Source organism: Rutilus rutilus, assembly GCF_951802725.1.
Source record: "Rutilus rutilus genome assembly, chromosome: 1".
NCBI classification, from domain to species: Eukaryota; Metazoa; Chordata; class Actinopteri; order Cypriniformes; family Leuciscidae; genus Rutilus; species Rutilus rutilus.
This window is the reverse complement of record NC_140209.1, coordinates 46,850,730-46,877,811: the sequence shown is the minus strand read 5'-3', so window position 1 is coordinate 46,877,811 and position 27,082 is coordinate 46,850,730. Positions and strand designations below refer to the sequence as shown.

The 27,082-nt window shown below is 37.4% G+C and overlaps 1 protein-coding gene across 1 annotated transcript in view; it reads left to right on the top strand.

The window, feature by feature from the left end:
* The first annotated feature begins 202 nt into the window (after positions 1-202).
* Positions 203-27,082, top strand: part of kcnh4a (potassium voltage-gated channel, subfamily H (eag-related), member 4a) — a 31,776-nt gene continuing 4,896 nt past the window's right edge. The window contains exons 1-12 of the mRNA XM_084423998.1: positions 203-672; positions 8,833-9,066; positions 9,203-9,334; positions 9,437-9,561; positions 15,327-15,588; positions 16,185-16,342; positions 16,673-16,880; positions 17,698-17,892; positions 18,085-18,284; positions 20,277-20,526; positions 22,583-22,782; positions 25,149-25,187. Of these exons, the coding sequence (XP_084280124.1) occupies positions 597-672; positions 8,833-9,066; positions 9,203-9,334; positions 9,437-9,561; positions 15,327-15,588; positions 16,185-16,342; positions 16,673-16,880; positions 17,698-17,892; positions 18,085-18,284; positions 20,277-20,526; positions 22,583-22,782; positions 25,149-25,187 (2,079 nt within the window). The 5' untranslated portion in view covers positions 203-596. The remainder of the gene's footprint in view (positions 673-8,832; positions 9,067-9,202; positions 9,335-9,436; positions 9,562-15,326; positions 15,589-16,184; positions 16,343-16,672; positions 16,881-17,697; positions 17,893-18,084; positions 18,285-20,276; positions 20,527-22,582; positions 22,783-25,148; positions 25,188-27,082) is intronic.

The following is a 27,082-nucleotide window of genomic DNA, read 5'->3' as shown; positions in this document are numbered from 1 at the left end:
CAGTAGAGATTGTGCACCTGCCTCAGAGAGGACACCACTGATGAAAAGAAGGGAAGGGTGAAAAGAATCATCCTACCTTATAGGACAACCTAAGAAACCAACGATAAAAGGAATTCAAAGAAATAGTGAGTTGTGAACAAGACTGAAGCGAGGCATTGAAGAGACAGAGATTGAATGCAAGCAACAAGGAAAGAGGTGAAGTTTGAGCTGCTTTTGAGAGAAGAAGACTCTTTCATTGAAGAGAGCGTGCAGAACAGCTGTACCAATCTGATGGGCTGTAGAAAGTGAGCACAATATCCGCACGAACTTAACCATCTGGACATAGACTGCTGGACGACAAGAATGCATACCATGAGCCTAGTGTAGCTTCTGAGTGCTGCTAAACATGAAGTACAGAGACATGGAGGCTTGAGGTGAAACTGCTGCTGCTGAACTCAGACGTCCTTAACAAGCAGCCATTTGCACCTTGTATGAGCCAGACACCAACACAGTTTGAACCTCGGACAAAATCACCTCACCTCGCTCCCCTCTGCTTTCTCTCGCTCTCGCTTTTCTTTCTTGTTCTGTATGCGATGAAGATCTGAGGATTTGTCATCATGCCAGTGATGAAAGGGCTCCTGGCCCCTCAGAACACCTTTCTTGACACCATCGCCAAGCGCTTTGATGGCACACGTGAGTAATTCTGCTTTTCTCTGAGCTTTCACCCTCTTTCTCTGCAGAAATGTGTAAAAGAGCCTGAAAGGTATTTTAGTATTATTGATATATTATTAGAGTATTCATATTTTGAATTAGCTTTTCTTTTTAAATGTTCAGTTTTAGTTTAAGTTTTAGTAATTTAATGTGCTTTTGTCATTATTGTTAGTTCGGTTTCTTTTTAAATAGTTCTATTTATCTTTAATGTATATTTGAAGAGTTCAGATGCAAAAGCCTCTAAGTGCCATCTGAAATTTTCTTCTAGAATGATCATTTTTATCAAGCTCGTATATTTAAATTCAGCAATTTCACTTAAATGGCAATGAAAATGACCTATTTATTGTCATTTAAGTGAAATTGCTGAACTTAAATATACGAGCTTGATAAAAATGATCATTCTAGAAGAAAATTTCAGATGGCACTTAGAGGCTTTTGCATCTGAACTCTTCATTTATTTCTGTTTTAGTTTTAGTCATTTTATTACTTCCACTTAAAGCAACACTTCAAGCTTAAGATTACATCTTCCATCTTTATTTTATATTAATTCAACTTTATTTCAATTACCTTCTGCGAAGGCTAGACTACATTTTAGATAAAACATTTTTATTCATGAAATATTTTTCATAATATTATAATTATGAACAATATTATAATTATGCAGAATACAGAATGTTTTTTTCTGGGCAGACTCAGTTTGTACCTTCGTTCAGAGAAAGCTGTTGGAGTCCTGTGTATATTTTAAGCTAATAAGATCATCTTTATGCTTAGATTAAAAAACTATGGTTATCATAAGAATTATAATGTTTACTATATGTTAATTCACCATCAGTTCCACTTCATGAAGCAGGCAGAAATGTTGCCATTCTTAAAGGGGTCATATAATGCCATTTTTGTACAAGCTAATATGATTCTTTAGGGTCTAAATTAAAAGTTTGTAATATACTTTAATTAAAAATTAGTATTGTAAGAAAACACTCATTTTACCTGGTCAAAAACAGCTCTGTTTTCAGCACGCCGTTTAAGTGCATGTGTCTTTAAATGATAATGAGCTTTGCTCGCCCCGCCCCTCTGTTCTGTGCGTACACCGTTTTTAATAATAACACAATAACCATAACGCGTTGTTCATTATAAACGTGGGATTATGAATTATATTGAGAACGTCGTACATAGAAAACATGCCGTAATGTACCCTGAGTGTAAACAGCCGCATTCATCGTGAAGCGTGCAGCAAGCGATTTGCAAAGATTAATATAAATATTAATATAAAGGTTAATAAAACGTTACACTCACTTCTTCTTCTGGAAGCAGGAACACGAATAGTTGGTACCGATCCTTTTTTCAGGAGCAGCTTCTTAGCAAAACCAGCTTTATACTGACCTCGTTTATAAAGCAGTCTGGTGTGTGAAATGATTCGCGCAAACATGAAAGCATTGACGCTAATCGTGGGGAATATTCAGCGGTTCGGATTTAGGAACATCAAAATGACTGCTGTGTTCCTTATTACACCCAAGAACAGAACACCACAATCGCTTAGACGCCATTCTGCTCATAGACAGTGCTCCAGCGTATCAACAATGACGCGTGGACTATGATGACAGCTTGCTCACGAGCGGGGGCAGGCCTGTATTGAAACACTGCTGTCAATCAACAATCGTGGGAGGGGCGTCCGACCGTGTGACGTCACTAGGTCGAATGGCTTGATTTGAGAGAGGGGAAAACATATAAGGAGATTAAAAAAAAAACACTGGATGGATTTTTATCATTTTATGATGGTTGTGTACAGGCACTGCCAACACACATTTCAGTAAAATCAACTTGTAAAAGTGCATGTACCATTATATGACCCCTTTAATGGTTGAATGTCTTATTTTTGTGTCAGTAGGTCAGAAGAGGAATTGTATTCGGTATTGTTCTGGAGTCGTGATCTTTTGCAGTGTGCATAAATCATGGCTGAGCTGTTTGAATTTGTTTGTGTGTGTACATTTGAGAGAAGAACTACTCGAAAAAACCCTGAAGTGTTATTCATTGCATGAACGCCACTCAATGTTCAGTAGTGTGGGAGTTATGCTCTACAGTTCTGTGCAAATACAAGCGAATAAATGATGGAGGCCAGTAGATGATGGGATAATTTTGTATAAGTGGTCCTCACTCCCTCTCTACCTGCCATCATGTCTTTTGAGAGAACTCAAAGCGTACTAAAGCCATGAAGGTGAGCATGACTAAACCGCAAACGTGCGATACAGTGTGCTGAAGTGTTGAACTTGCCTTATCCGCTCGCAACTGACAGACACAATGGTATTAGTCAGTGTGTTATAGTCTGATCCGTCAATACATGACTGTATGAGATTAATTGACTTATACCATCAATGAGTTCATTCACCTCATATAGTCATGTACGTTATAAGGCCCGTTGACTCCAAGAACGATAACTATAGCAATAATGTTAGCATACACACCAATGGACAATAACATTCTGTTTATAATAAGTGTGAGCTGCAGTCATGACGTATACCACTTTAAGTTCTCAAGCTCTTTAAAGCCAAGTGGATGTATCCTTCATCTGCTGGAAAAAGGGGAAAAAACATTCAGTGTTTGGTGTTAACACGCCATTAGTCTGTGTCTCGTTTTGCTTTTTCACATCAAGTTTTGGTCTGAAAAGAGATATTTTACCTTATGATTGACTTGTAATTTACGATTTCTGGATACAGTTTTCCATTTCAAACAGTCACTAAGCATGTTCTGGTCTAATAAGAGCTCGCACCATCTTTAACCTGCCCGAATATCAGATACATTGAAGCATCTGGTGTCAGTCTTCTTGGTTAGACAGTAAGGAGTCTCTTAATGAGCTCTCAGGAGAATTCACCAATAGCCTTTCACCTTCTCAGCACTTCTATGCATGAGGCTATTAAAACAAGAAAAATGACAAACCAATAACAGGATCAACACAACAAGCAGAAATATTGATATAGTCATATTAACTAAAACATGCAAAAGACTTGCTTTCTCTTGTCCTCTCCTCCTTAGCCGATGCTTTTTTGTGCACAGGGATGTTCTGGGGGACGCTGAGGTACAATGTCTCTGTGTGATGCTCTTAAAAAAAGCAATGTCCTTAACTCACTGTACAGCCAATCATATAAATCATATGAATCATTCCCGCTGCCGTTCCCGGGGACAGATTTTCACACTATGAAATGTCACGCTGGCCATTTGCTCTCTTACTTTTTAGAACAACCTCCTGCTATCGTGTCACACTCGTCCTAAACAACACTGGCTGTCTAAATTCAGTGTCAGTATGTTCATGTGTGAGTGAAAGACGTGACGCTGAGTATGTGTATGCTTCTCTCTCTTTCTCCTTCATAATCACTTAAATCACTTTTAATTAGCTGTGGCAGACTAAAGATCTGGAGAGGCTTATTAGAACAGAGATGTGCTTGACAAGGCCTTAATGTTGATGTTGTGTTTTTCAGCCTGTTCTTTGTTTAACTCTCTGGTGCTCCTCATTTGGGAGTCACAATTGTTATCTTTTACCGGACACCTGAAAATGAACCAGGTGAACCCACCCCTGTGTAAAACAAATGTAATATATTTTTGTTCAATAATATTTTTTCTTTTGTAGTTTTAGAAGTTTTGATGGTACTAATTAATATTCATGCAATAATTATGGTTCATTTCTGCCATTGAAAATAATAAATAAATAAAAATAATTTTTAGTTTTTAATAGTTTTTTAAAATATTTTTTCAATTAATGCAGTATTTTAGATTAATATAGATACTAGGCCTTTTAAATCCAAGTTTTGAAGTCAGATTAGCGCCATCTGTTGAGAGAAAATAAAATAAAACTTGTAATTTCATGGTGTTCCAACTAGATGCCTGTATAGCTCTCTATAGAGAGGCTTGTGAATTCTCTAGTAGTTTTTGGACAAAATTACTTACTTTTAAAGCTACACTGTGTAATTTTTTAAGTTGATTCTTAGCAAAAAACACTTTGTTCTTTCAAAATTATATGCGCTCAATTACTTCCACCAACTAATCAAGTATTCTCGTAAGCATAGAATCTGTCATTCAGAAAGAATACATACGAGCGAGTCGCTCGAATGGCGGCAGCCATGTTGCACCTCCATCTTGAAAATACATTAGCCAAAGAGGGACATACCTGGAAATTCAAGCTTCACCTTTCACGCTTTTACACTCAGTGGCACCGTGACAAATGCAAGGGGGAGATTACTCGCGACTGGAATAATACAATACAGCCACCGAAGGAGTTAAAACGCCATCGGAATGGGAGGGGCTAGACAGTAATATCAGAGAACGTCTAATGAGGGGAGAAGTGCCACTCAATAAACCTCTGGTTGCAGTTCCACTCTTGTTCCATATGAGGGCGCTCACATGACGAGTGCAGAATGAATGGAGGTCTATGGAGCTATACCGCTCAAAATCCACTTTTCTTAGGATATAATTTTTTGTCTAGTAATTTGAATGTTGTTTTCGAAAGGGGATGCAAAGAAATTACACATTGCTTGGTGTTAGATTTTTTAGAGTCACTTATTTGCTTTAAAAAGTCTTTCAAAATGTCAATGACGTCAGAATGCTGACGTCATTAGCAGAATGCTAGCGTGTTATGGGCAACAACAACTCAACCTGTAAGAAATCGAAAAGAAATAAGTACTCGTTCATTCAACTTTCGATCTATAACCCATGTTGAACTTGCAAAACCTACAATCAAATCTGAGATTTCTCAACGGCAATCGGGTGAGGGAGACAAATTTAGCCGTCTAGCCCCATTGACTCCCATTCATTTTGCACTCATGGTGAGCGCCCCCAGTGGAACTCTGATTGGAACTACAATCAATAGGACTTAATAGGGCGTTGGAGTGAACAGGCTTTCCGTAGACGGGCTTTGGTAATATTCAGTTGGTAGTCATATACAATTTCACCGCTAGATGGGAGAAAATCTTACTTTAAGATGTGGATTTGAATGAATTTTTTAGAAATTCTCAAATAATACTTTTTGTCAAGGTTTATAAAAAATTGTTTAATTTTGATTTGAAGTGTACACATTTTTGCATCATTATTACTACAGTCAAACCTGAATACAGATAAAGCATTTTGTTACACGTAACATTAAAAATCAATAAAAAAATTACAAAAATAAACAGTAATGCTTTATCACAGCTTAATCCATCTGGATCTGATCTCATTTCAACCTATTATTTCAGTCTTCTGACTCAATTGAGCTGTATGGTAATAGCCCTACCAGTTCATTTGTGTTTATAATTGTGTGTGTGTGTGAGAGTGAGTGGGTGTTTTGACTGTTTTGCACTATTGATGTTTTAGAGTTTCACCCCTTCATTGCTGAGCACCTTTTTTCTGCATCGTGGCCAATTTGTAGAGAATTTTTGTGTTTTTGTCGATTTCCCATTCATTTCCTATGGTCGGTCATTTTTGACCGAAGAGCACAAGTGTGACTATTTTTTTACGACCACTTAGCCTGCTCGAATCATGTCCTCAATTTTTTTCTGTGTTCAAATTCCAAATGCCATAAAAGTTTATTTTTAAAAATTCAAAACAGAATGTTTTCAAAAGTGACCGAAGAGCACCAGAGGGTTGTATTGATCATGTATTATTGTCTATATCATAAAGTAACCTGGATGTTGGGGTTTTGCAGGAATTAATATTTTTCAGCCTTTCACTTAGACCTGAATACTGTCAAGGTAAAATGAAAGAAAGTTTGCAAATGGTAGTTATGCATATAGCAAAATATTAATAATTTGATAATGGTGTTCTGCAAAACTTTAAGCATGTTTTGAATCACTATGCATGAAGGCACATGTGATGCATGCAACGGTTTGTTTAATTTTTCAGAAATATACACTATACAGTACCAGATTTATTTATGTTTTAAAATGTAAATGTAAGTATTCCTGTGATGGTAAAGCTGAATTTTCAGAATCATTACTCCAGTCTTCAGTGTCACGTGATCCTTCAGAATTCATTCTTATATGCTGCTTTGCTGCTCAAGAAACATTTCTTATTATTATCATCAATGTTGAAAACACTTTTGTGGACACCATGATCATTTTTTTGAGGATTTTTTTTTTCTTTTTCAAAATAGAAGGTTCAAAACATTTACAATATTTGACAGACTTCTTTTGTAACATTATACGTTACTGAAACTTTTGATCTCCATGCTGAGTAAAAGTATTAATTTCTTTAAAAAAAATTTTTTTTTATCAGTTATTTGTGTACTTCGATGTTAGCCACTTTTGAAGAAAGTGCGTAAATGTAAATGTCACAGCATATTTTTTTGGGAAAAACCAACTTCATGTACTGGTGTATATTAAAAATAAACTGTAGGCAGTTTCCTGGTAACCTCAGTGACAGAAATAAGCACACTGACATATGTTTTTTTTTTTTTTTTTAAATATATATTTCCATAGCAACCAGATAAGAACATCTTGCCTTAATACCACAGCACATAATGATAGTTTTTGTAGCTGAAGTTATATCATCTCACCATCTTGGAAAGCTGAATCTGTCAAAACAGTTGACTTCTGTGGCATTAACAGTGTCTATTTGAATGGATTATAGGGAAAGACTGTATGTGTGAATATCATAGTTTGAACACCAACTTTTTTTTTCTCTATAAAAAAAAACTTGTGAATACAGCAAGTTTACATATACAATGTGAGTGTATATGTACTGCATGTGTGTGTAAATTTATTTCCATTTAAATGAATTAAGATTACATATAGATGTAAAATTTACAAATTCAATTATCCCTACTTCATATTAGTTCATATTAAAAAACTATTCTAAACAAATCTGTACATCTTATGCAAATGTTGAAGCCTGAAATGTTTCTGTGCAGATTTCAAAAACACAATGTTCTTTTTAATATTGACTTGTCTGATTTTGGCCTTTTTTGGGCTTGATCTAGCTCTACAGGTTGATATTAGGCATAATTTTGTTTTTACATCTAGAGCAGTCTAACACACCGCATTCTTTCTAGCTTATCTGATACCACAGGCAGATTTCAGCCTCTGATAATGATAAACATTAAAAACGAGCAGACAAATTGGCAATCTCTCATACAATCTTGTATGTCAACTGTAACCGAATAATTTTATATCAATACTATCATTGTATGAAATAATATTAGTAACAGATGAAGCAAAACCCTATCAGATGTCAAGGGCCTTTCTCTATTGTACGCACATGAAATCTGATCCCCCTGAATAGTTTTATTTGCTCATTTAGAAACCTCAATGGCTTCATACTCTCATACTCCCGCTCATTTATTTGTTCATTAATCAGTGGCGCAGATGCAGCACTCACACTAGGAGTTGATCTGTGGACTGAGGTCGATGGTGAGGTCATGCATCTAACTTACTCAAGCTTTATTTATAGTTTTTCTGCACCAGTGCCGTCTATTGATTCTTACTCAAACATGGAACAATTGAACACATTGATGGATGAAATGTATATTGTAGATGTGTAAAGAGGAACATGATACCAATCAATTACATGCTTTCAATCTCTTTAACAATGTTTGATAAGGGCTTTATTAAGATTATTTATCGAAGCTCATCTGAATGACTGACCGAACGAAATATGGAGTGGAATTATTCTGTGTATGCTTGTTCATCACTAGAGAACAAATACACTGAGTTTCGGTTCATATATTATTTCCACTAGTCTTTTGTGTACATATTCAGGGCGGTTTAATTGGAACCAATACATTGATTCCATGAGGGAAAGGAGGCTGTTTAGGATCACGAACCATATACTTCTTTATACTCATGCACAAACACCCACAGTCAATCAATTCTTATATAATTACCACCACCCCTGCAAAACTTAGGGGAAATGAATAGCAAAGTTGCCATGGAAACAGTACACAGATCTTTTAGTTTTCTACCAGTGATCTAAAGAATTCAGAATAAAACAGGAAATCTATATTTAGCATGTTAATGAAAAGGCAAGAATCACGAGAGTACTAAATGGCACACAGTGTTCTATATGATAATGATGAACATCCTGACTTTACTTTGTGCATTTATGAAAGGCAGAGCAAGTGACTTTTTACATCTCACCGTTTTCCAATTCTTTCCTTTGTGTGTCTATATTTGGTGTGTACAGACAGTAACTTCCTGCTGGGAAATGCTCAGGGGAGTCGCGGGTACCCCATCGTGTACTGTTCGGATGGGTTTTGCGAGCTCACCGGGTTTGCACGTACCGAGGTAATGAAGAAGACATGCACATGTCAGTTCCTGCACGGACAGGAAACAAGCGAGAGAGTCACTCAGCAGGTGGAGAAAACCTTGGAAGGACAGAGAGAGTTCCAGACGGAGGTCCGCTATTACAGGAAGAACGGTAAAGACCACTTAAAAGAATAATTCTTCAAAATGCATTGGACACAATGTCGAGATCTGTATGATTGACATCATTAAATGAAATGTTGTGGGCGGATTAAATACTAAAGCTTTCACGGTTTGCCTTCTGCGACCAGGTACCACATTCTGGTGTCTGCTGGACATTGTCCCTATTAAAAATGAGAAAGGAGAAGTTGTTCTTTTTCTCTTATCCTTCAAAAACATCACTGAATCGTATGGCAAATCACATCCCGGCTCCTCCACAGAAGGTAACTGTGAGCCAACAAAGCAAAGTTGATCCAAATGGTAGTTGATCTTTTATAGGTTTGGCATCTGATATGTTGACACTTCATTTTTCTTACTTGTTTCAGAGGATGGTGCTCACAACAGGAAGTCCGGGCGAACTCATCTGAGTCAAGCTCGTGAGCGTGGCCGCAGCGTTCTGTACCACCTGACCTGTCAGTTCACCAATAGGAGCAAAAGGAAGCTGCCAAATGTAAGCAGATATGAAACTCACAACAATCATTCTCACTAGTTTTTGTGGAGATTTTTATGTAGTAAACCAGAATCAATATTCTATGGAAGCCACGGAATTAAAAAAGGTAATTGCGTTTTTTTTGTTTTTTTTTACACAATTCTAATGTCATTTTTCAGAATTGCCAGATATAAACTTGCTATGGCGAGCTATAAAGTCAGAATGGCAAAACATAAACTCGCAATTGCGAGAAAAAAAGACAGAATTGTGAGATAAAATAGTCGTAATTACCTTTTTTATTTTTTTTATTCTGTGGCAGACACAAGCTTCTATAATACTCTCATGTATTGGCTGTGTAAGTTGCAAGTAATCTGGTATCAAGTTAGAGATGCATAGTCTTTCAGTATTAATGAAAGATTAGAAAAATGCCTGAGTAAATAAACTTGAATTCAGAGTATGTATTTAATACAATTTTGCTTACCCTGTTGTCAATAGTTTTTACCTTTAAGCATAAACCTCTGTAAATTTTTAATTATGATGATTAACTTGTGCTTAAAACAAGAAAAATACACTTAAAGGGATATTTCACCACTGGAAAGATGAATGTGTATTTAAATTGGGTCATTTATGTAGTAGAAATGTGAAATTATTTTAGAAGTTGGTGCCTTCTAGACTGAGAAAAGCCAGAAAATGTATTTTTGGCTCATGTGGATGAAAGACAACAACTCCCAGAATGCACTTGCTTCGCTGCCCTACATGGCACTCCCAAGCCACGCCTACTGGTTACAGAGGGCAGTATCGGAAGAAATGATACAACTAGGCTACTAGTTGACTCGAAACTGAAAAGACGCCGTTTTATTGTGAGATCCCACCCCCTATGGGCGGGTTGAAAACATGCAGAAGGAGCTGCTACTACTGGCTGTAGTCTCTAAGCTCTGGCCAGAAAAGCCTCCGATGACGCAAAATGACGATTTTTGCGTCATCTGAGGTATTTTTCCAGACACACAATACAGAAATTTCTCGTCTCAGGGGGACATGAGGGAGGGAAACAAGGTCATTCGAAAATACTACCGGGTTTCTACTGATACAAACCTTAATGCTAATTGGTGAAGTATCCTTTTAAAGACTTGTCATTGTTGCGAAACTGCTCTGAAAAACAAGGTTGAGGATCCAAATGTAGTATTTAATAAAGGGTAATCCAAAAACGTAATCCAATAAACAGGCAAGAGGCCATAAACACATGCAAACAATCCCAAACAAACTCAGGCAAACAGGGTAATCCGGCAAACGGGGTAATCCAGAAAACAGGCAAAGGGGTCAACACCATGGAACAGGAAGCCAAAAGAACGCTCAGAAATGCTGTGTAACCCATACAAGACTTCGCAATGAATGACTGAGTTAACCAGGTTTATATAGACAAGGTTAACTCTTAACATAACTCTTTATCATACATAATTTTGCCTCTCATTAATTTAGAAACTGATTTTTTAACTGGAAAGCAGACAAGAATACTGAGCAAGAAAATGCAATTTTGCCATACAGCATATAAAGGTGAGATTATTGATCTCTGCCATTATGTTCGGTAATGACTGACCTTACAAACCCGTTGACACTTTTAAAGAGTAAATGTCCTTGTGCTTCCAGCTAAAGAGATGAATCAGAAATATAGCTGTTAAAATGAAAAGGTCAGACTCATTGAATGTCTGGAATTGTGTTGATATCTAGAAGAATATTCAATATTTACGTCCAGCTGGTGATTCTTACTCCCATAAATAAAAATTCCAGACACCAGCCCTCTGTACAGGACAATCAGTCCTGACACTTGGAAAAGAGCACACGGTTTCCCAAATCCTTACAACTCACTAAACGCCTACATTGTGCTGGATTTTCATGCTTTTTAATCAATTTAGTGTAAACAACTAGCTTTGTATACAAAATCACATCTATTTAACTTCCAGTGATGAAGAAATGACTCACAGCTGTATAAAACTACACCAATTTAAAACCTGAATCGTCAACATACCTGAGGAAAAAAAAAGAAGATAGAGTTGGACCTTAGTCAAGTGAAAACAATTCCAAACAGCGTATTCAATATTTTGTACAATGACGTCGGTTTGATTGAAAATGGTGGATTGTGAAAGCAAGGACATAGAACCTTAAAATGGTAGAAAATATTGAAAAGACTATACTTAAGATCTCATTTGTCTTAAATGGCTAATGTCAGAAATATCTACCAAAATCCAAATCTCATGTGATTTTATTTAATTTTTTAAGTCTTGGGAAAAATATTGGTTATCCAATTAATCGCCATCTTTATTTGATCGTTCAATTGTTAAACTCCAAAAATCCATCTTCTGAAAAAATCTGCCTATTTCCTTTATTTTTAAAGTCCTGCATTTCGGATGATCTATGATCATAGCTAGAAGATCCAGTGCTTTCTGAGTATGCAGTCTGTGCTGAATACAACACAATGAAAAGAAAGAATTATTGCAAGAAAGGTCTTTTATTTGAGATGTCCTTGTGGGCTGCAAGTACGAGAAACATAGGCTACAACATGACCAGTGTAGTCCGATGAACAAATGAATCATATGAGAGATATTTTTAGCGAATCAATAAAATACATAGCCACTAGTGTAGCCCGACTCCAGAAAAAAAAGACTCTTATGATGAGCCACTTCTTTTAATGATTCGTTCAAATGAAGATTTTAATCAATCCTAAACACTGCCCTGTATAACTTATAGCATTAGCAGAGGAATGTAACTGAAATATACTCAAATTAATCAGAATTGGATTGAGAGTTTGTGAATCAGAACCAAACAGGAATTTGAAGTCATTCTCTCTTGTGGTGAGGTACAGTTAGCATGAAGAGTTGCCCTGGCATTTTCTCAGCGAATGTTAAATGTGCTTGCTGTTTTTCATAATGAGCTGTACCTGCACCTTTTCAAAAATTTTCTAAATGCTGCAGGTGTTTGCACATTAATTCCTACTGCACTCAGGAATTTAGCAAAAGTTAGCTAAACCTATTGAGTTTTTGCACGTGCCTTTAGGGCAAATGATTTAATCCACATTCAGCTTGTTGCTATCACAGACATGAATCATTAAGCACTAACTTTTTCAAACTTGCAAGCGATGTTTTTTTTAAGACTGTGAGTCTTTGTTGAGACTCATATTTATTTGTTTTTCTGTGAATATCTACATTTTTATGTAAAGGGGACCTATATTCTCTTTTAGATGGTGTTTGAACATAAATGTGTGTCATAAATATGTGTACACAACCACCCTATAATGGGAAAAAGCCACCCACTCCTTTTTTTTTAATCCCCATAAATCATAAGCAGTGTCTCAGAACAAAGCCGTTTGCAGATTGTAGCTTTTGTGACATCACAAAAGCCTAGGCCCCGCCCACAACTGCTGACGGACTCTGCCCTATTAGCTTAGCTCCTCTTCCCCTTAGCGTTTAATAGCAGCATTCAAGTGATAAATATATTCTTATTAGTTATTTTCTGTATTTCTTTTGTTGTTTGATTCATATTAACAGCATAAATAGAAGTAGGTACTGTATATTATGCTGCTTTCACCTTAATACACAGATCTAATATACACATGCGATTTCTTTTCCTGCTGTTTACGTTCACAGACATTACTGACTGTGTTTATTTGAACTTTGTGTGTTTTTGACATAACCTTGAGTGTATTTGACATTTAAGCGCAATAAGACGTGAAAAATAACTTAATTTAATACTCACGGGACACGCCGTCTCACATCCAGCTTTGTGCATGTGGTTCGGATGTATGCGCTCAGAAAACCATATATCAGAAGTTTAGACTGATATGGCTTTAAAGGGATACTCCACTTTTTTTGGAAATAGGCTTATTTTACAACTCCCCCAGAGTTAAACAGTTGAGTTTTACCGTTTTTGAATCCATTCAGCCGATCTCCGGTTCTGGCAGTACCACTTTTAGCATAGCTTAGCATACATCATTGAAGTGGACAAGACCATTAGCATTTCTCTCAAAAAAATGACCAAAGAGTTTTGATATTTTTCCTATTTAAAACTTGACTCTTCTGTAGTTACATCGTGCACTAAAGACCGACGGAAAATGTAAAGTTGCGATTTTCTAGGCTGATATGGCTAGGAACTATACTCTCATTCCTTCGTAATAATCAAGAAACTTTACTGCCGTACCATGAGTCCAGCAGGCGTAATGATATGATGCAGCGCCTGAAAATAGGCTACCTTCCGTCAACATAACCAACGTGACAACCTGCTTGCACAGGGAGCGTTGGAAGTTACCGAGCTGGGGACTATTTTCAGGCGCTGCGTCATATCATTACGCCTGCTGCACTCATGGTACGGCAGTAAAGTTTCTTGATTATTACGCTGGAATGAGAGTATAGTTCCTAGCCATATCAGCCTAGAAAATCGCAACTTTACATTTTCCGTCGGTCTTAGTGCACGATGTAACTACAGAAGAGTCAAGTTTTAAATAGGAAAAATATCGAAACTCTTTGGTCATTTTTTTGAGAGAAATGCTAATGGTCTTGTCCACTTCAATGATGTATGCTAAGCTATGCTAAAAGTGGTACTGCCAGAACCGGAGATCGGCTGAATGGATTCAAAAACGGTAAAACTCAACTGTTTAACTCTGGGGGAGTTGAGCCTATTTCCAAAAAAAGTGGAGTATCCCTTTAAAACACATGCAGATAATAAACTTGTTACTGTCATGATAATAAAGAACTGCAATGTCACGTGAGCATGACCGCGATATAGATGATAATCAAAACCAAACAGTTTTGTTAGTTTTCGGCAGAGTATCCGAGGCACGAGCTGTAACGGAGCAGCTCATTTGCATATAAAGACACACACATGAAAACAGCAAGGTTTTCCTTTCACTCAAAAATGGTATCATTTACAACATGGTATAAAAAATTATCTGTAGGGTATTTTGAGCTGAAACACATTCTGGGGACACCTGAGACTTATATTACATCTTGTAAAAAGGGGCAAGATGGGGGCAAAAAAGGGGCTTTTTTTTTTTGTTGAAAAGTTTAACTTTATCTATTCAGATGGTTTTAACTGTGAGAACAAAACTTTAGCTGAGGTTCAGTCTTTAGCAGCAAGGTAGCCCACCTCTCTCCATCATAACCAAACGTTCTAAAAGGTTACTGGTTTGTGCTTAATGTGAGAAACAATAAAGCGAGAAACAACTTCTGTTAGGCTACTATTCGTTTTCTTTTTAAAGAGGTGGCAGCACATGCACATTGAACATTTGGGCATGCTGGGTCACCAGTTAATTTAAAAACTCCAATAATACAGGCACAGCGTGGCCCACATTCACACAAGAGATGTATTAAAGAATATTTGGATCAGCCGTCATAAAAGTCAGAAAAACTACTCTCTAAAAAGCAAATTACTGAGAAGACATTGCATGCAGCTTTTATGATTCATATCAACTCTCAAATCGCCAACTGCTGAGAAATAATTTGCTTGCGCATAAAAAAGAAAACCCTTCCACTTAAGAGGCTCTTAGTAATAATGATTATGTCCTACTTTTTTTCCTGAAATGTGTAGGGTTTATTATAATTCAAATACATTTGGAGGCATTTTGTGGCATTTCTTTATTTTAAGGTTTCTTTGTTACACTGTAATTATACATTTAAGTGTTGAGCGATATTACGGTTTGGTTTGGTTTAATTTATAGTTATTATTACTATAGTAACTGCATGTAATATATGTAAAAATGACAATGTAAAAATAAAGTGTTTCCCATGTTCTTTTCACAGCATGTTTTTTCACAGCCAACTCTTCCGGAATACAAGGTGGCGTCGGTGCAGAAATCCCGCTTCATTTTGCTTCATTACAGCTTGTGCAAAGCATTGTGGGATTGGTTGATCCTCCTTGCAACCTTTTATGTAGCTGTCACCGTCCCCTACAACGTCTGCTTCTCCGCCCCCGATGACAGCGAACAAGACGACCCGGACTGTGACTCGGCCTCCAGAACCACCATCGTCAGCGACATAGCTGTGGAGATGCTCTTCATCCTCGGTATGTGTCACCGTTGTTGATTTTGTGGAAAATTGTGTCCTACATGTATCTGTTCTTGGGGTTCATTTCCACCTCTGTTCCATTTTTAAACAGTGTTAACTTCTGACATCCCCATAGAGCTGCTTTCACCTTAAACATGTTAACGAAGTGACAATCACACCCTCGTTTCCAACTGAGACCATCTTTATAATCCACACTCTCAATATAATCTGCTTTTTACACAAAAGCATAAAACTGAGTCTCTTTTTATGCAAAAATAATAGTGCAGAAGCCCCACTGTGACCTGAAGCCAGCAGTAATTTAATAAATCTCATGTACACAGATGTGGTTAAATAATTGGTTGATAGCACTAAATGTTCTATGTAATGAGAATCTGCACAGGATCCATGAATATTTATTTAGTCCAGCATGTACAAGGCTTCATCACTCCAATTAGCATGTTTTAATATTAATGCATCCACAGTCAATATTTGTCTTCAGTTGAAAGGACACTGTTTATAAAATTGTGAGTGCTCTGGTGAGTAATATTATTTGATTTCTCAATGCTGTTAACAAATCATATTTCTAAAAAGGGCTTGTCGTCCGTCCCCCCCCAGATATCATTCTGAATTTCCGAACCACCTACGTTGGACCTGCGGGTCAGGTGGTTTATGATGCTCGCTCGATCTGTTTGCACTACTGTACTACCTGGTTCATCATGGACCTCATCGCTGCTCTGCCATTTGACCTGCTCTATTTATTCAACATCTCAGTGGTAAAAATACATATTAAAGTTTTAAATAGTATAAAATATGGTTGTTTTGTCTGCTTGACTCTTTCCTTGTATGCTTAAATTTATTTAAAGTGCCTTTTGTTGCATACACATCTACAAGCAACAACACCAACAAAAATATATAAATATTTTTCGCATTTAAATAATATATTTGCACATTTTAAACCTCAAACAATTTACTAATATATTACTCATATAATCATATGCATACAAATTCAAACATTTATTTAGTTGTGACTGGCTGGCATATCTCTTCTATTTATTGATGGATATTTTGGAAGGCTGCTCTTAATGTGTGTGTTTGTTTTATAGACTTCCCTTGTGCACTTGTTGAAGACGGTGCGTTTGCTGCGTCTCCTGCGCTTGCTGCAGAAGCTTGATGGTTATTCTCAGTACAGTGCTGTGGTCCTGACACTACTAATGTCTGTATTTGCCCTGCTGGCACATTGGTTGGCATGTGTTTGGTACGTGATCGGACGCAAAGAGCTTGCCAGCAATGACCCCCTGACCTGGGACATCGGTGAGGGACTGTATGTTTTCTCTGCGTATTAACTCTACCATTCAAAAGTTCTGGGTCAGCAAGATTTGTTGAGTCTTATGTTTAAAACCATATCAAAAATACAATAAAAACTGTAATATTGTACAAAATTATGACAATTTAAAAAGAAATGTTCTCTATTTGAATATATATATATATATATATATATATATATATATATATATATATATATATTCAAATAGAGAACTGTTCTTTTTTAATTTATTTAAAGTGCCTTTTGTTGCATGCACATCTACTTTTCGCATTTAAATATATTTTCACATTTTAAACCTCAAACAATTTACTAATTTATTACTCATGTAAGCATATACATACAAATTCAAACATTTATTTAACATTTATTTAGTTGTAACTGGCGGCCATATCTCTTCTATTTATTGATGGATATTTTTCATAATTATCATAGTGGAAGGTTGCTCTTAATGTGTGTGTTTGTATATATATATATATATATATATATATATATATTGTAAAGTGTAATTTATTCCTGTGATGGGAATTTTTCTCCGAATATAAAGTTTAAAAGAACAGCATTTATTTGAAATGTAAATGTTCTGTAACATTATAAAAGTTTTTACTATAAGTTTTGATCAATTTAATGAGTTAATTATGAATAAATGTTTATTTAAAAAAATACTGATCCAAAACTTTTGAATGGTAGCTAGTGTAAATCAACTGTTAGCTTCTTTTTTAGATCACTGAATTTTCAAGTCAATATGGAGTTGAAGTTTCAATCCCTTATTTTTTTCTTCTTTTCCTCTGTTCCTGTCGTCTGTAGGTTGGCTGCAGGAGCTGGGTAAGCGTCTAGAGACTCCTTACACGAATGGTACAGTTGGCGGCCCATCTTTGCGCAGCGCCTACATCGCTTCGCTCTACTTCACGTTGAGCAGTCTGACTAGTGTCGGGTTCGGAAACGTCTGTGCCAACACAGACGCTGAGAAGATCTTCTCCATCTGCACCATGCTTATCGGGGGTGTGTTCACCAGCGCATATTTCAGGCCTAATGTATAATTAACTTGTTTGTAGGTCAAACAAGCCTCTTTTTGATATCCATTTAAAAAAAAAAAAAAAGCAAGTGTTTCATTTTGGAAAGTTTGGTGTCTAATTTAAAATGCAGAACATATTGTTCACTGAGATGATTCAGACTCTCTCAATCTTGTCACAGCCCTGATGCATGCGGTGGTGTTTGGTAATGTGACAGCCATCATCCAGCGCATGTACTCTCGTCGTTCGCTCTACCACACACGCATGAAGGATCTGAAGGACTTTATCCGTGTGCATCGCCTGCCTCAGCAGCTGAAACAGCGCATGCTGGAGTACTTCCAGACCACCTGGTCTGTCAACAATGGTATCAACGCAAACGAGGTGAGACCCAACAAACCATCACATGACCATGGCTCTTGAGTGGGAGCTGCCGAACATATGACTAAAATATTTACACAGTGGCATGACAGTTTAATTCACTTGCTTTATCTTTAATATTTAATCGTGTGGAGGCTCAGATTGAATCTATTTTTATATATTTTTTTTGGAATAAAGTGTTCTATTGAGTTCATTAAAGAGCAAAATAAAGGGTTAAATATAGAACCCCAATTAACTTTTTTTTTTCTAAGAGTGTAAAAGCCCCCATCAGAGTCTGATAATATACTAGCATCATCAAATAGAGGACAATTCATGAGCAAAGATCTGGGTCACATCTACTTTCAATGGACTAATTATAGCTTTCTCAGAATTACACTAATGCCGAAAACTGTCATTGTTAAAGCAATAAGAATGGTAATTGGATAGACCACAGTGAAAAGATCCATATCTAAAGGAAGCTTAGGTGGCGTGTATGAGAAGCTACTTAGTAGTATCACAGTTTCCACACAAAAAATATTAAGCAGCAGAACTGTTTTCCACATTGATAATGATAAGAAATGTTTCTTGAGCAGTAAAGCATATGAGACTTATTTCAAAAACATTAAAAAGTCTTACCGACTCCGAACATAGTGTATGAACAGTAGTGTATATAAAGACTGCACATAAAGACATTCAATGGTGAATATTTTTTTGTAATCAGAGCAGTCCTTATGGGGTAAAAAATAATAACTAGAATGAGATAAATATAAATTAAATATAACTAAAAATAGAAAAACAATCCAATTTAAATTTTTGAGTTGGTAGATGATAAAAAAGTAAATTAAGTTTTTTAAGTAAAAACTGTATGGAAAATTCCTTGCAGGGGTTTAAAAGAATCAGTGAATTGTTCTTTTGAGTTGATTTACATGAACCATCTGAATTAACTCTGAATTAGTGACTAAAAATCAATCTTTTCTAGAGAGATTTGTTTAGAAGTGTGTATTTAATTATTTCTTCAGCTTGCTCAGCTGTAAAGCTTTGTGCACAAAACAGTATTAAGGCAAAAGTTGCATGTTGCTATAAAAGCTACACTACTATCAAAGCAGCTGAGCTACAGTCACATTACTAAAAATGAAGTTTCGTTAGTAGTAGGGCTTCACAATATATTGAAATATCGCAAATGTACATATCGTGATATGCATATCGCAACAGCTTGCAATAACTGTGGTCATGAACAGAAGACAAAGAGAAAATCACTCACAGCTCTTGGCTGAATAACTTTTGTAGCTTTAAGAATCAGTATATATTTCATTCATACAGTGAAAACTAAGCAGTGTTTTATTTTTACATTTAATTATTCAGTTTCTGTTGTTAAATAAACCTAATAAACTGAAACCCTAAACCCTGTGGTTTACACTGATGTAAAAATAACACTTCTTATGCTACAGTAAAACACAGATGTTCACTTTCAGAAGTTGTAGGGATGTTTTCTCGTCACAAAAAGAATGTGAAACACACATGTAGGTTATATAATTTTAAATATATTTTAAAGATCATTTAAGTTTATTTTACACACTTTAAGCATTATCGTATCGCATATTGAATATCGCATTATTTAATGAGTTATCGCATATTGCAATTTTCTTCAATATCGTGCAGCCCTAGTAGCACAAATTAGTTACTCCCCTGCGATGTGTATCTGGAAGAAAAAAACAATTGACAAGTGTGGCCTAGCTAATTTACACTCTCATCTGTCATGCTACTAGTTTATGCTGTTATTGAAAAACAGCATGCTACTGTAGACGGCTGGTATTGCATCTGTTTGAGATCATACTGAAAGAGAGATTCTGATCTCTAAGAAGAGGGATGAGCTCATCTAATACTCGACTGAAACAAGATTACTATCGCATCGCATAATGATCAGTTTGGACAGTGTTAGAGTACAACAGCCTCTTTGTTTTACAACTGTAAACATGATCTTTGTGGGTAATATCCATCTGTCTACTTGTCCACTAGCTTTTACATGACTTCCCAGACGAGCTGCGGGCAGACATCGCCATGCACCTGAACAAAGACATTCTGCAGCTGCCTCTCTTCTCCTCTGCCAGTAGAGGGTGCTTGCGTTCACTATCCTTGCACATTAAGACCTCGTTCTGTGCACCTGGAGAGTACCTGATTCGCCATGGAGACGCCCTGCATGCGCAACACTTCGTCTGCTCTGGGTCTTTAGAGGTCCTCAAGGACGGCATGGTGCTTGCCATACTAGGTAGGTTCCAGAGATGGTATAGAAAAATATCCACATGGAAAAAAGCTGTCTAAGGGCGTTACCAAAATAGTCACCAAGTGAAGCGACTTGTCCTAAAGGTGCAGTAAGCGATTCTTGAGAAACACTTTTGAAATCAGCTCGACCAAACACACCCCTCCTTTCATTGCTCCGCCCCCAAAATGCACAAACACGCAATATAAGAGCGGAAGGCTGCACCCGAAGTCACATACTTCCCTACTAAATAATAGGCGAAAACAGTATGTGACAGTCCGAATCATAGACTGTAAAAAAAGATGGACGACGCCCCTTCGCTCTCTTCCATTGATGAGAACTGAAGCCGCCAGAGTCCTGATATGGCGCTGACATATTGGAACTTGAGTCTGCGCAGTAGCGATCTCGGGACCAGACCTGCGCAGTAGTGAGCAGGAAGTAAAGCCGCGAAATCAGCGCTCCGCCCTCACTCTCGCAGAATGCACTCAGGGAGAGTGGATTCTGCACACTTTTAAAAAAATGTATTGCAGTACGACAAGAGACTTGTTAAAATAAAGTAAATACAATCTCCTCAGTCCTCCGAAGATCCCGAAAAAATGTCCGTTGGTGCTTCAGTGACTACTTCGCTCGAGAACCTGTCAATCACAGCTGTCAATCATGACGTTACATCACCGCATCACGTCACTAACTAAAAACCAACTTATTTTTGAAACAGACACTTGAACTTACATCAGCGTGATAAAAACGACAGCAAATGAAAGAAACCACTTTTGGAAAAAAGATATTTGAAGTGTAATTTAATTGTTTAGTTGGTCTCTCGTCCCGTTGAATAACACGGGGAGGCGGGGCTTATGACCTATACTAGGACCAGTCACCGGGGGGCGATCGAGACGTTTTGGCTTCACTTTTCAGGGCTCGTGCGGCACGCTTGGTCCGAATTCACAGTACTCATAAAACAGTAGGCAAAAAGTACCTGTATGACACACTGCTTCCAGTGAGATTCTGAAGTGTGCATACGATGGAAAATGTACTATCTCATGAGGCCACGGGAGAGGATTTGAGAATAGCACGTGAAGCGATGCAACTGATGCTGGTAGGTCGCATGATAATGCGAATGTAGCGCGTCCGGATTACATTCAACAGCAGACGTATCGAACATACTTTTTTAGCAGTTGTGAAGTACTTATTACTTATTCAAAATAAGTACCTGCTCAAGAGATTATGCGATTTCGGACGCAGCCGATGTCTCTTTATCATAGCTGACCTGAAGAAAAAATAATACTTGAAAAATAAAGTAAAGATGATGAACGAATGACAAGGAAGAAAATGGAACATACAGTACACAAGAGTATATTCAAGCAAGAGTTTGTTTGTCACCAGCAGCACAGCAACTCCAGACAAACAATGACACTCAAAACAGTCCTGGTTACTATAGCTACAGCAACAGCATATCTTGGTTCTGTGAAACATAGCAAAACCAATGTTACTCTCAAATGTTTTCAGGTCCTAAAGCTCGTGTCTGATCATAACCCTTCTTTTTCCAGTGATATTTCTCTAAGCTTTTCTCTTTTGTAATGTCTCTCAGCCATCTATCTTTTGTTCAAATCTCCCTCTTGCTCACTCTCTCTCCTCCCCCATCATGAGTGGACACGCCCCCTACTGTTGATTGGCTACAAGTGTGTTGTGGTGCTCGGTCCGATCACCTCAACAGCGTTTCTCAGAAATCACTTACTGCACCTTTAAAGGGTCTTGTCCCCCCCCATCTTGAAATACAAATCCAACCAGCTTCCTACAGGCAGTGCTTTCAGTCCATTTAGGTCCAGCAGGCTACATCTAGACAAATCAATATTTTAAAACAATTAAATGTTAGTGCCAGCTGTGGCAGTTGATGGAGCTGTTTTCAACTCAAACCAAATGAATAGACATCTGGCAGTCAAACTGATAGAGTGATAGATAATTAATTAAAGTGATAAGCTCAGTTCTGCATGTGGTCTGTTTATCTTAGCACAATTAAATCAAACAACAGCTTGGCTCACATGTAATAAAATGTTTGTCTTGTTTACAGGTAAAGGAGACCTGATTGGTGCTGACCTGCCTGGGAAGGATCAGGTGATCAAAGCTAATGCAGATGTGAAGGCTCTGACCTACTGTGACCTGCAGTACATCAGCGTCCGAGCACTGCAGGAGGTTCTAGAGCTCTACCCAGAATATGGCAGCCGCTTCAATGAGGACATACACCACAACCTCACCTACAACCTCAGAGAGGTAAAGTGCTTTAAATTAACACCCCCCACCTCCACAATGGCACTGGAACAATCCTTCCTAAAACGCATTAAACTTTCGTTTACAAAGACGTGAAACTCACCGAGTGGTCAGGGGTGTACACTGATATGCTCACACAAAAATCGCTGCAAAAGATGCTTTCCAACAGGTTTTATCGTAGTTTTTGTCCAACTCCATTGACTTGTATTGGATGTGCTGTGAGGTACGGTATTACTCCGCCGCCGGAAACGGAAATGGGGTTGTTTGTATTCTTTCTGTAGTCTTATGCAGTCGCGGAAGCTTTCAACGGAAGAATGTACGGGTGTGAGGCGTTTGGAAAAATAGGTCCCCAGTTGGAACACCTGTTGGAAAGCATCTTTTGCAGCGATTTTTGTGTGAGCATATCAGTGAACACCCCTGACCACTCGGTGAGTTTCACGTCTTTGTAAACGAAAGTTTAATGTGTTTTAGGAAGGATTGTTCCAGTGCACCTATGCAGCCATTGTGGAGGTGGGGGGGGGTGCTACCACAGAAACCGAAAATTCTCGGGACAGCAGCATGTGTCCAAATTTCAATCTTAACCGTTCTATTTCATCAGAACAATCTGAAAACAGGGCTTTAAGTGTAAAATACAGAACTTGTCCTTTTAAGTCAAATCATTATCTAATGTCATTTTAATAATTTATTTAGAAAATAAACAGAATCATGTATTACTTAATTTCAAAATATCAATGTATTTTACATATATTCAGTACATACTTAGAATGCATAACTGTGTACATAGACTACCGTTTAAAGGTTTGGGGTCTCTTCTGCTCACCAAGGCTGCATTTATTTGATCAAAAATACAGTAAAAAGAGATTTATTGTGAAATAAATATACAATTTAAAATAGCTCTTTTCTATTTTTATATATTTTAAAATATCATTTATTCCTGTGATGGCACAACTGAATTGTCAGCAGTCATTACTTCAGAAAGTAAGCAGCAGCCTTCAGAAATCATTTTAATATGCTGATTTGCTGCTCAAGAAACTCTTCTTCTTATTATTACTATCAATGTTGACAACCATTTTGCTGCTTAATATTTTTGTGGAAACCGTGATACATTTATTTTGATGCTATAGTTTGGCAGCGCCGCCAATAGCTTAGCATAATGAATGGAATCCTTTGTTGCCAGCTAGCATGTCATGAGTAAAAGTGGTAAAAAAAAACGAATTTCTTCTTGTGGCCTGCGTATTCACAACGAGTACAAATAGCAATGCAGATTAAGACTAGGCGATTTCCTAGGCAGATATTGACTTGGGTCTATACTGGGGGGAAGCACAGGCGAAGCACTGCTACTTGGGCGCAGAGATATCACACAACACCTGAAATCCCCCAACTTCCGTCAACATACCAGCGTGAATAGTAGCCGGCTATTTTTCCTACAGTAGACATAGTGAATGGCGATGAACATGGCGGATTTTGTGAGAGACGAAGAGGGTGACTTCTCAGACAGTGAAGAGAACCATACCTCTATGAACCAGAGTTTTCAGAAGATGAGCTGTGTGCTTTGGAAATAGAACGACAGGAGGAGGAGGTTGCGATCGCTCAACAGCCTGAGGACGTGAGGATGAGAGTCAACACGAACTGGTGGTGAGTGTGATATATCTCTGCGCCCAAGTAGCAGTGCTTCGCCTGTGCTTCACCCCAATATAGTCCCAAGTCAATATCTGCCTAGGAAATCGCCTAGTGTTAATCTGCATTGCTATTTGTACTCGTTGTGAATACGCAGGCCACAAGAAGTAATTCGTTTTTTTATTTATTTATTTTTTTTATCACTTTTACTCATGACATGCTAGCTGGCAACAAAGGATTCCATTCATTATGTTAAGCTAAGCTAGCAGTGGCGCTTCCAAACTAAAACAATGCATGCACTGAAACAAAAATGCGTTTGCCCACCTATCTAATGTAGGAAAGACGGTGAATAAGCCCTATTTCAAAAAGCGGTGGAGTGTTCCTTTAATGAATAGAAAGTTCAAAAGAACATGCGTCCTTGCTCAATAAAAGTATTCATTTCTTTGAAAAGAAATCTTACTGACCGCAGTGTGTATAAAATTCTAAATCAATTATTTGAATACATATTCAAATAATTATTATATGCTAATTAAATCTGGAATCTGGAATATTTCTGACTGGCCAGTGGCCAGTATTCGGCAGTCACATATTTTTGAGACTTGTATTAAAGATTTATATAATACCATTATATAACTTTATCAATCTACTGACTTCCTCCTGACTTCCTTTCTCTCGTACGTTGGCAGTGTGTATTTGTATTCATTTTGAGCTTTAGTCACAATGGTACTCAGGATTTTCTTTTATCTCAACAGGGCCATGCCAGATTCTCTCGGTCAACTCGACTTCCACAGGTAACAAGCAGATTTATTGTCCATCAATTTGACTCTTTTTTTTTTTTTCTCATTTCTTTTAACCTTTTGATTAACTGCTCGCACACATGCGCCTCCCCTTGCCATAACTGTATCCTACGGCCACGTTATATAAGCTCTCCAATTATCAGTGTCACTCTAAACTGCAGACGCTGTGTGTGTGCGACATCACAGCTGGCAGACAGCAACTCATCTGGATGTCTGAATTAGGTGAATTAGCAATCTGTTTGTGGCACTGACCCTCCTCTCATTGCTGTGCCAGCTGTCTTAATGATCAGAACAGCTACACACACACACACACACACACACACACACACACACAAACCAAAGGAAGGATACAGAAGCACACTCACACAAACTCAGAAGAACACGATGACATGCACATAACAGTGACTCATAAATCATTTTGAATGTTATTTTGCGAAAGCAGAGAGATCTTGAAACCTCACACAGTAAAAAGTGAGGTGGTCATAGACCTTAAAAAAGGCAGCCAGTTTCATGGATTACTTTTTTATTTTTATTTTTTATGTACATTTCTGAAGTAAACATGTCAACTTGCCATTTTGATGTCAACAATAAGTCTTGCCATGACTTGAATTTAGATTAAGTAGCTCTAATAACATTTCTTAATGTCACCATGAAAAAACAAAATCGACAATTCTTGTTTTTTTATGAAATATTGCAGTATGTTATAAATTATTTATCCGTGCACATCATTATTATAATTTTTTTAACAATCCCCCTGCGCAAGGGTGGGGCAACCTGTCACTCACATCACAGCAATAGCAAACCACAACCATGCAGCAAACAAATCAATTCCCCATGGACAAAATCAAGTCCCGCCCTACATTTTTTCTTGTTGTCGAGAAGTCATTTCACTTGGATATATGTCACTATAGGGACGAAAAGACTTTCGCAAATACAAAGTTCTGCCATGAAACTATAGATGATGCAAGCTGATAGGTCAGCCTCAATCAGCTTGCAATCACATCATTATCTATAGGGAACAGCTGATTGTTTCCTGCTTATCAGTAGTCAATGAGCTTGTAGCTCAACCTTAAAATACTTGGTCAGCATTTGCAGCGCGCTTTCATGAACCCTCCACCTTCCCCAGCTCCACCTGTGTAGATCTGCTACGAGTAATTTACGTGTGCTATATTGTACAGCAGCAGCATTTCTTACCTGCTCACAGCAGCGCATCTGTGTATGTATTGGCAGTAGCAAGTCCCGTACTTGCTCTTGCCACAGCAGCAGCAATAAAAGCAGCAGCACCGTAGCAGATCTATTCCACCAAGACCAAATATATCAACATTGTCATGTCCATTACCATGCCAAAATCTCCCAGAGTTGTAATGACAGAACTTCATACTGACTTTAAGTTGTATCACCTTAAAAAGAGTATATTTAGCGTTTTTGATGAATGGAATCAAAAGAACTGGATTAGCTTGAAATCTTTTGTAACATTATAAATGTCTTTACTGTGACTGTTTAACAATCTAATACAGCCTTACTGAATAAAAGTAGGCTATTCATTTATTTTTATTTTTAAATGTTTGACCACAAATTTATTGAAAACATCACATGCATATTTAACACATGCACACCCATAAGACAAAAACACATTTGTGTTTTGTTTGTTTTATAAAAAAAATAATAAAAAAAAATGGAGAATCATTTTAATAAAGCAATAAAGTCGTCCTGATGTCACAAAACATTCCTTTAATACTTTTTTAATTTCTAAACATGGCAACCAAATCAACAACAAGGGCCAGATTTACTAACAGCTTGCGCCAACGCAAATCCTCTTTTGGCGTTAAAAAACTACTGTTAGGATTTATTAAAGACACGCAGTGGAAAAATTTGCACTGAAAAGGCAT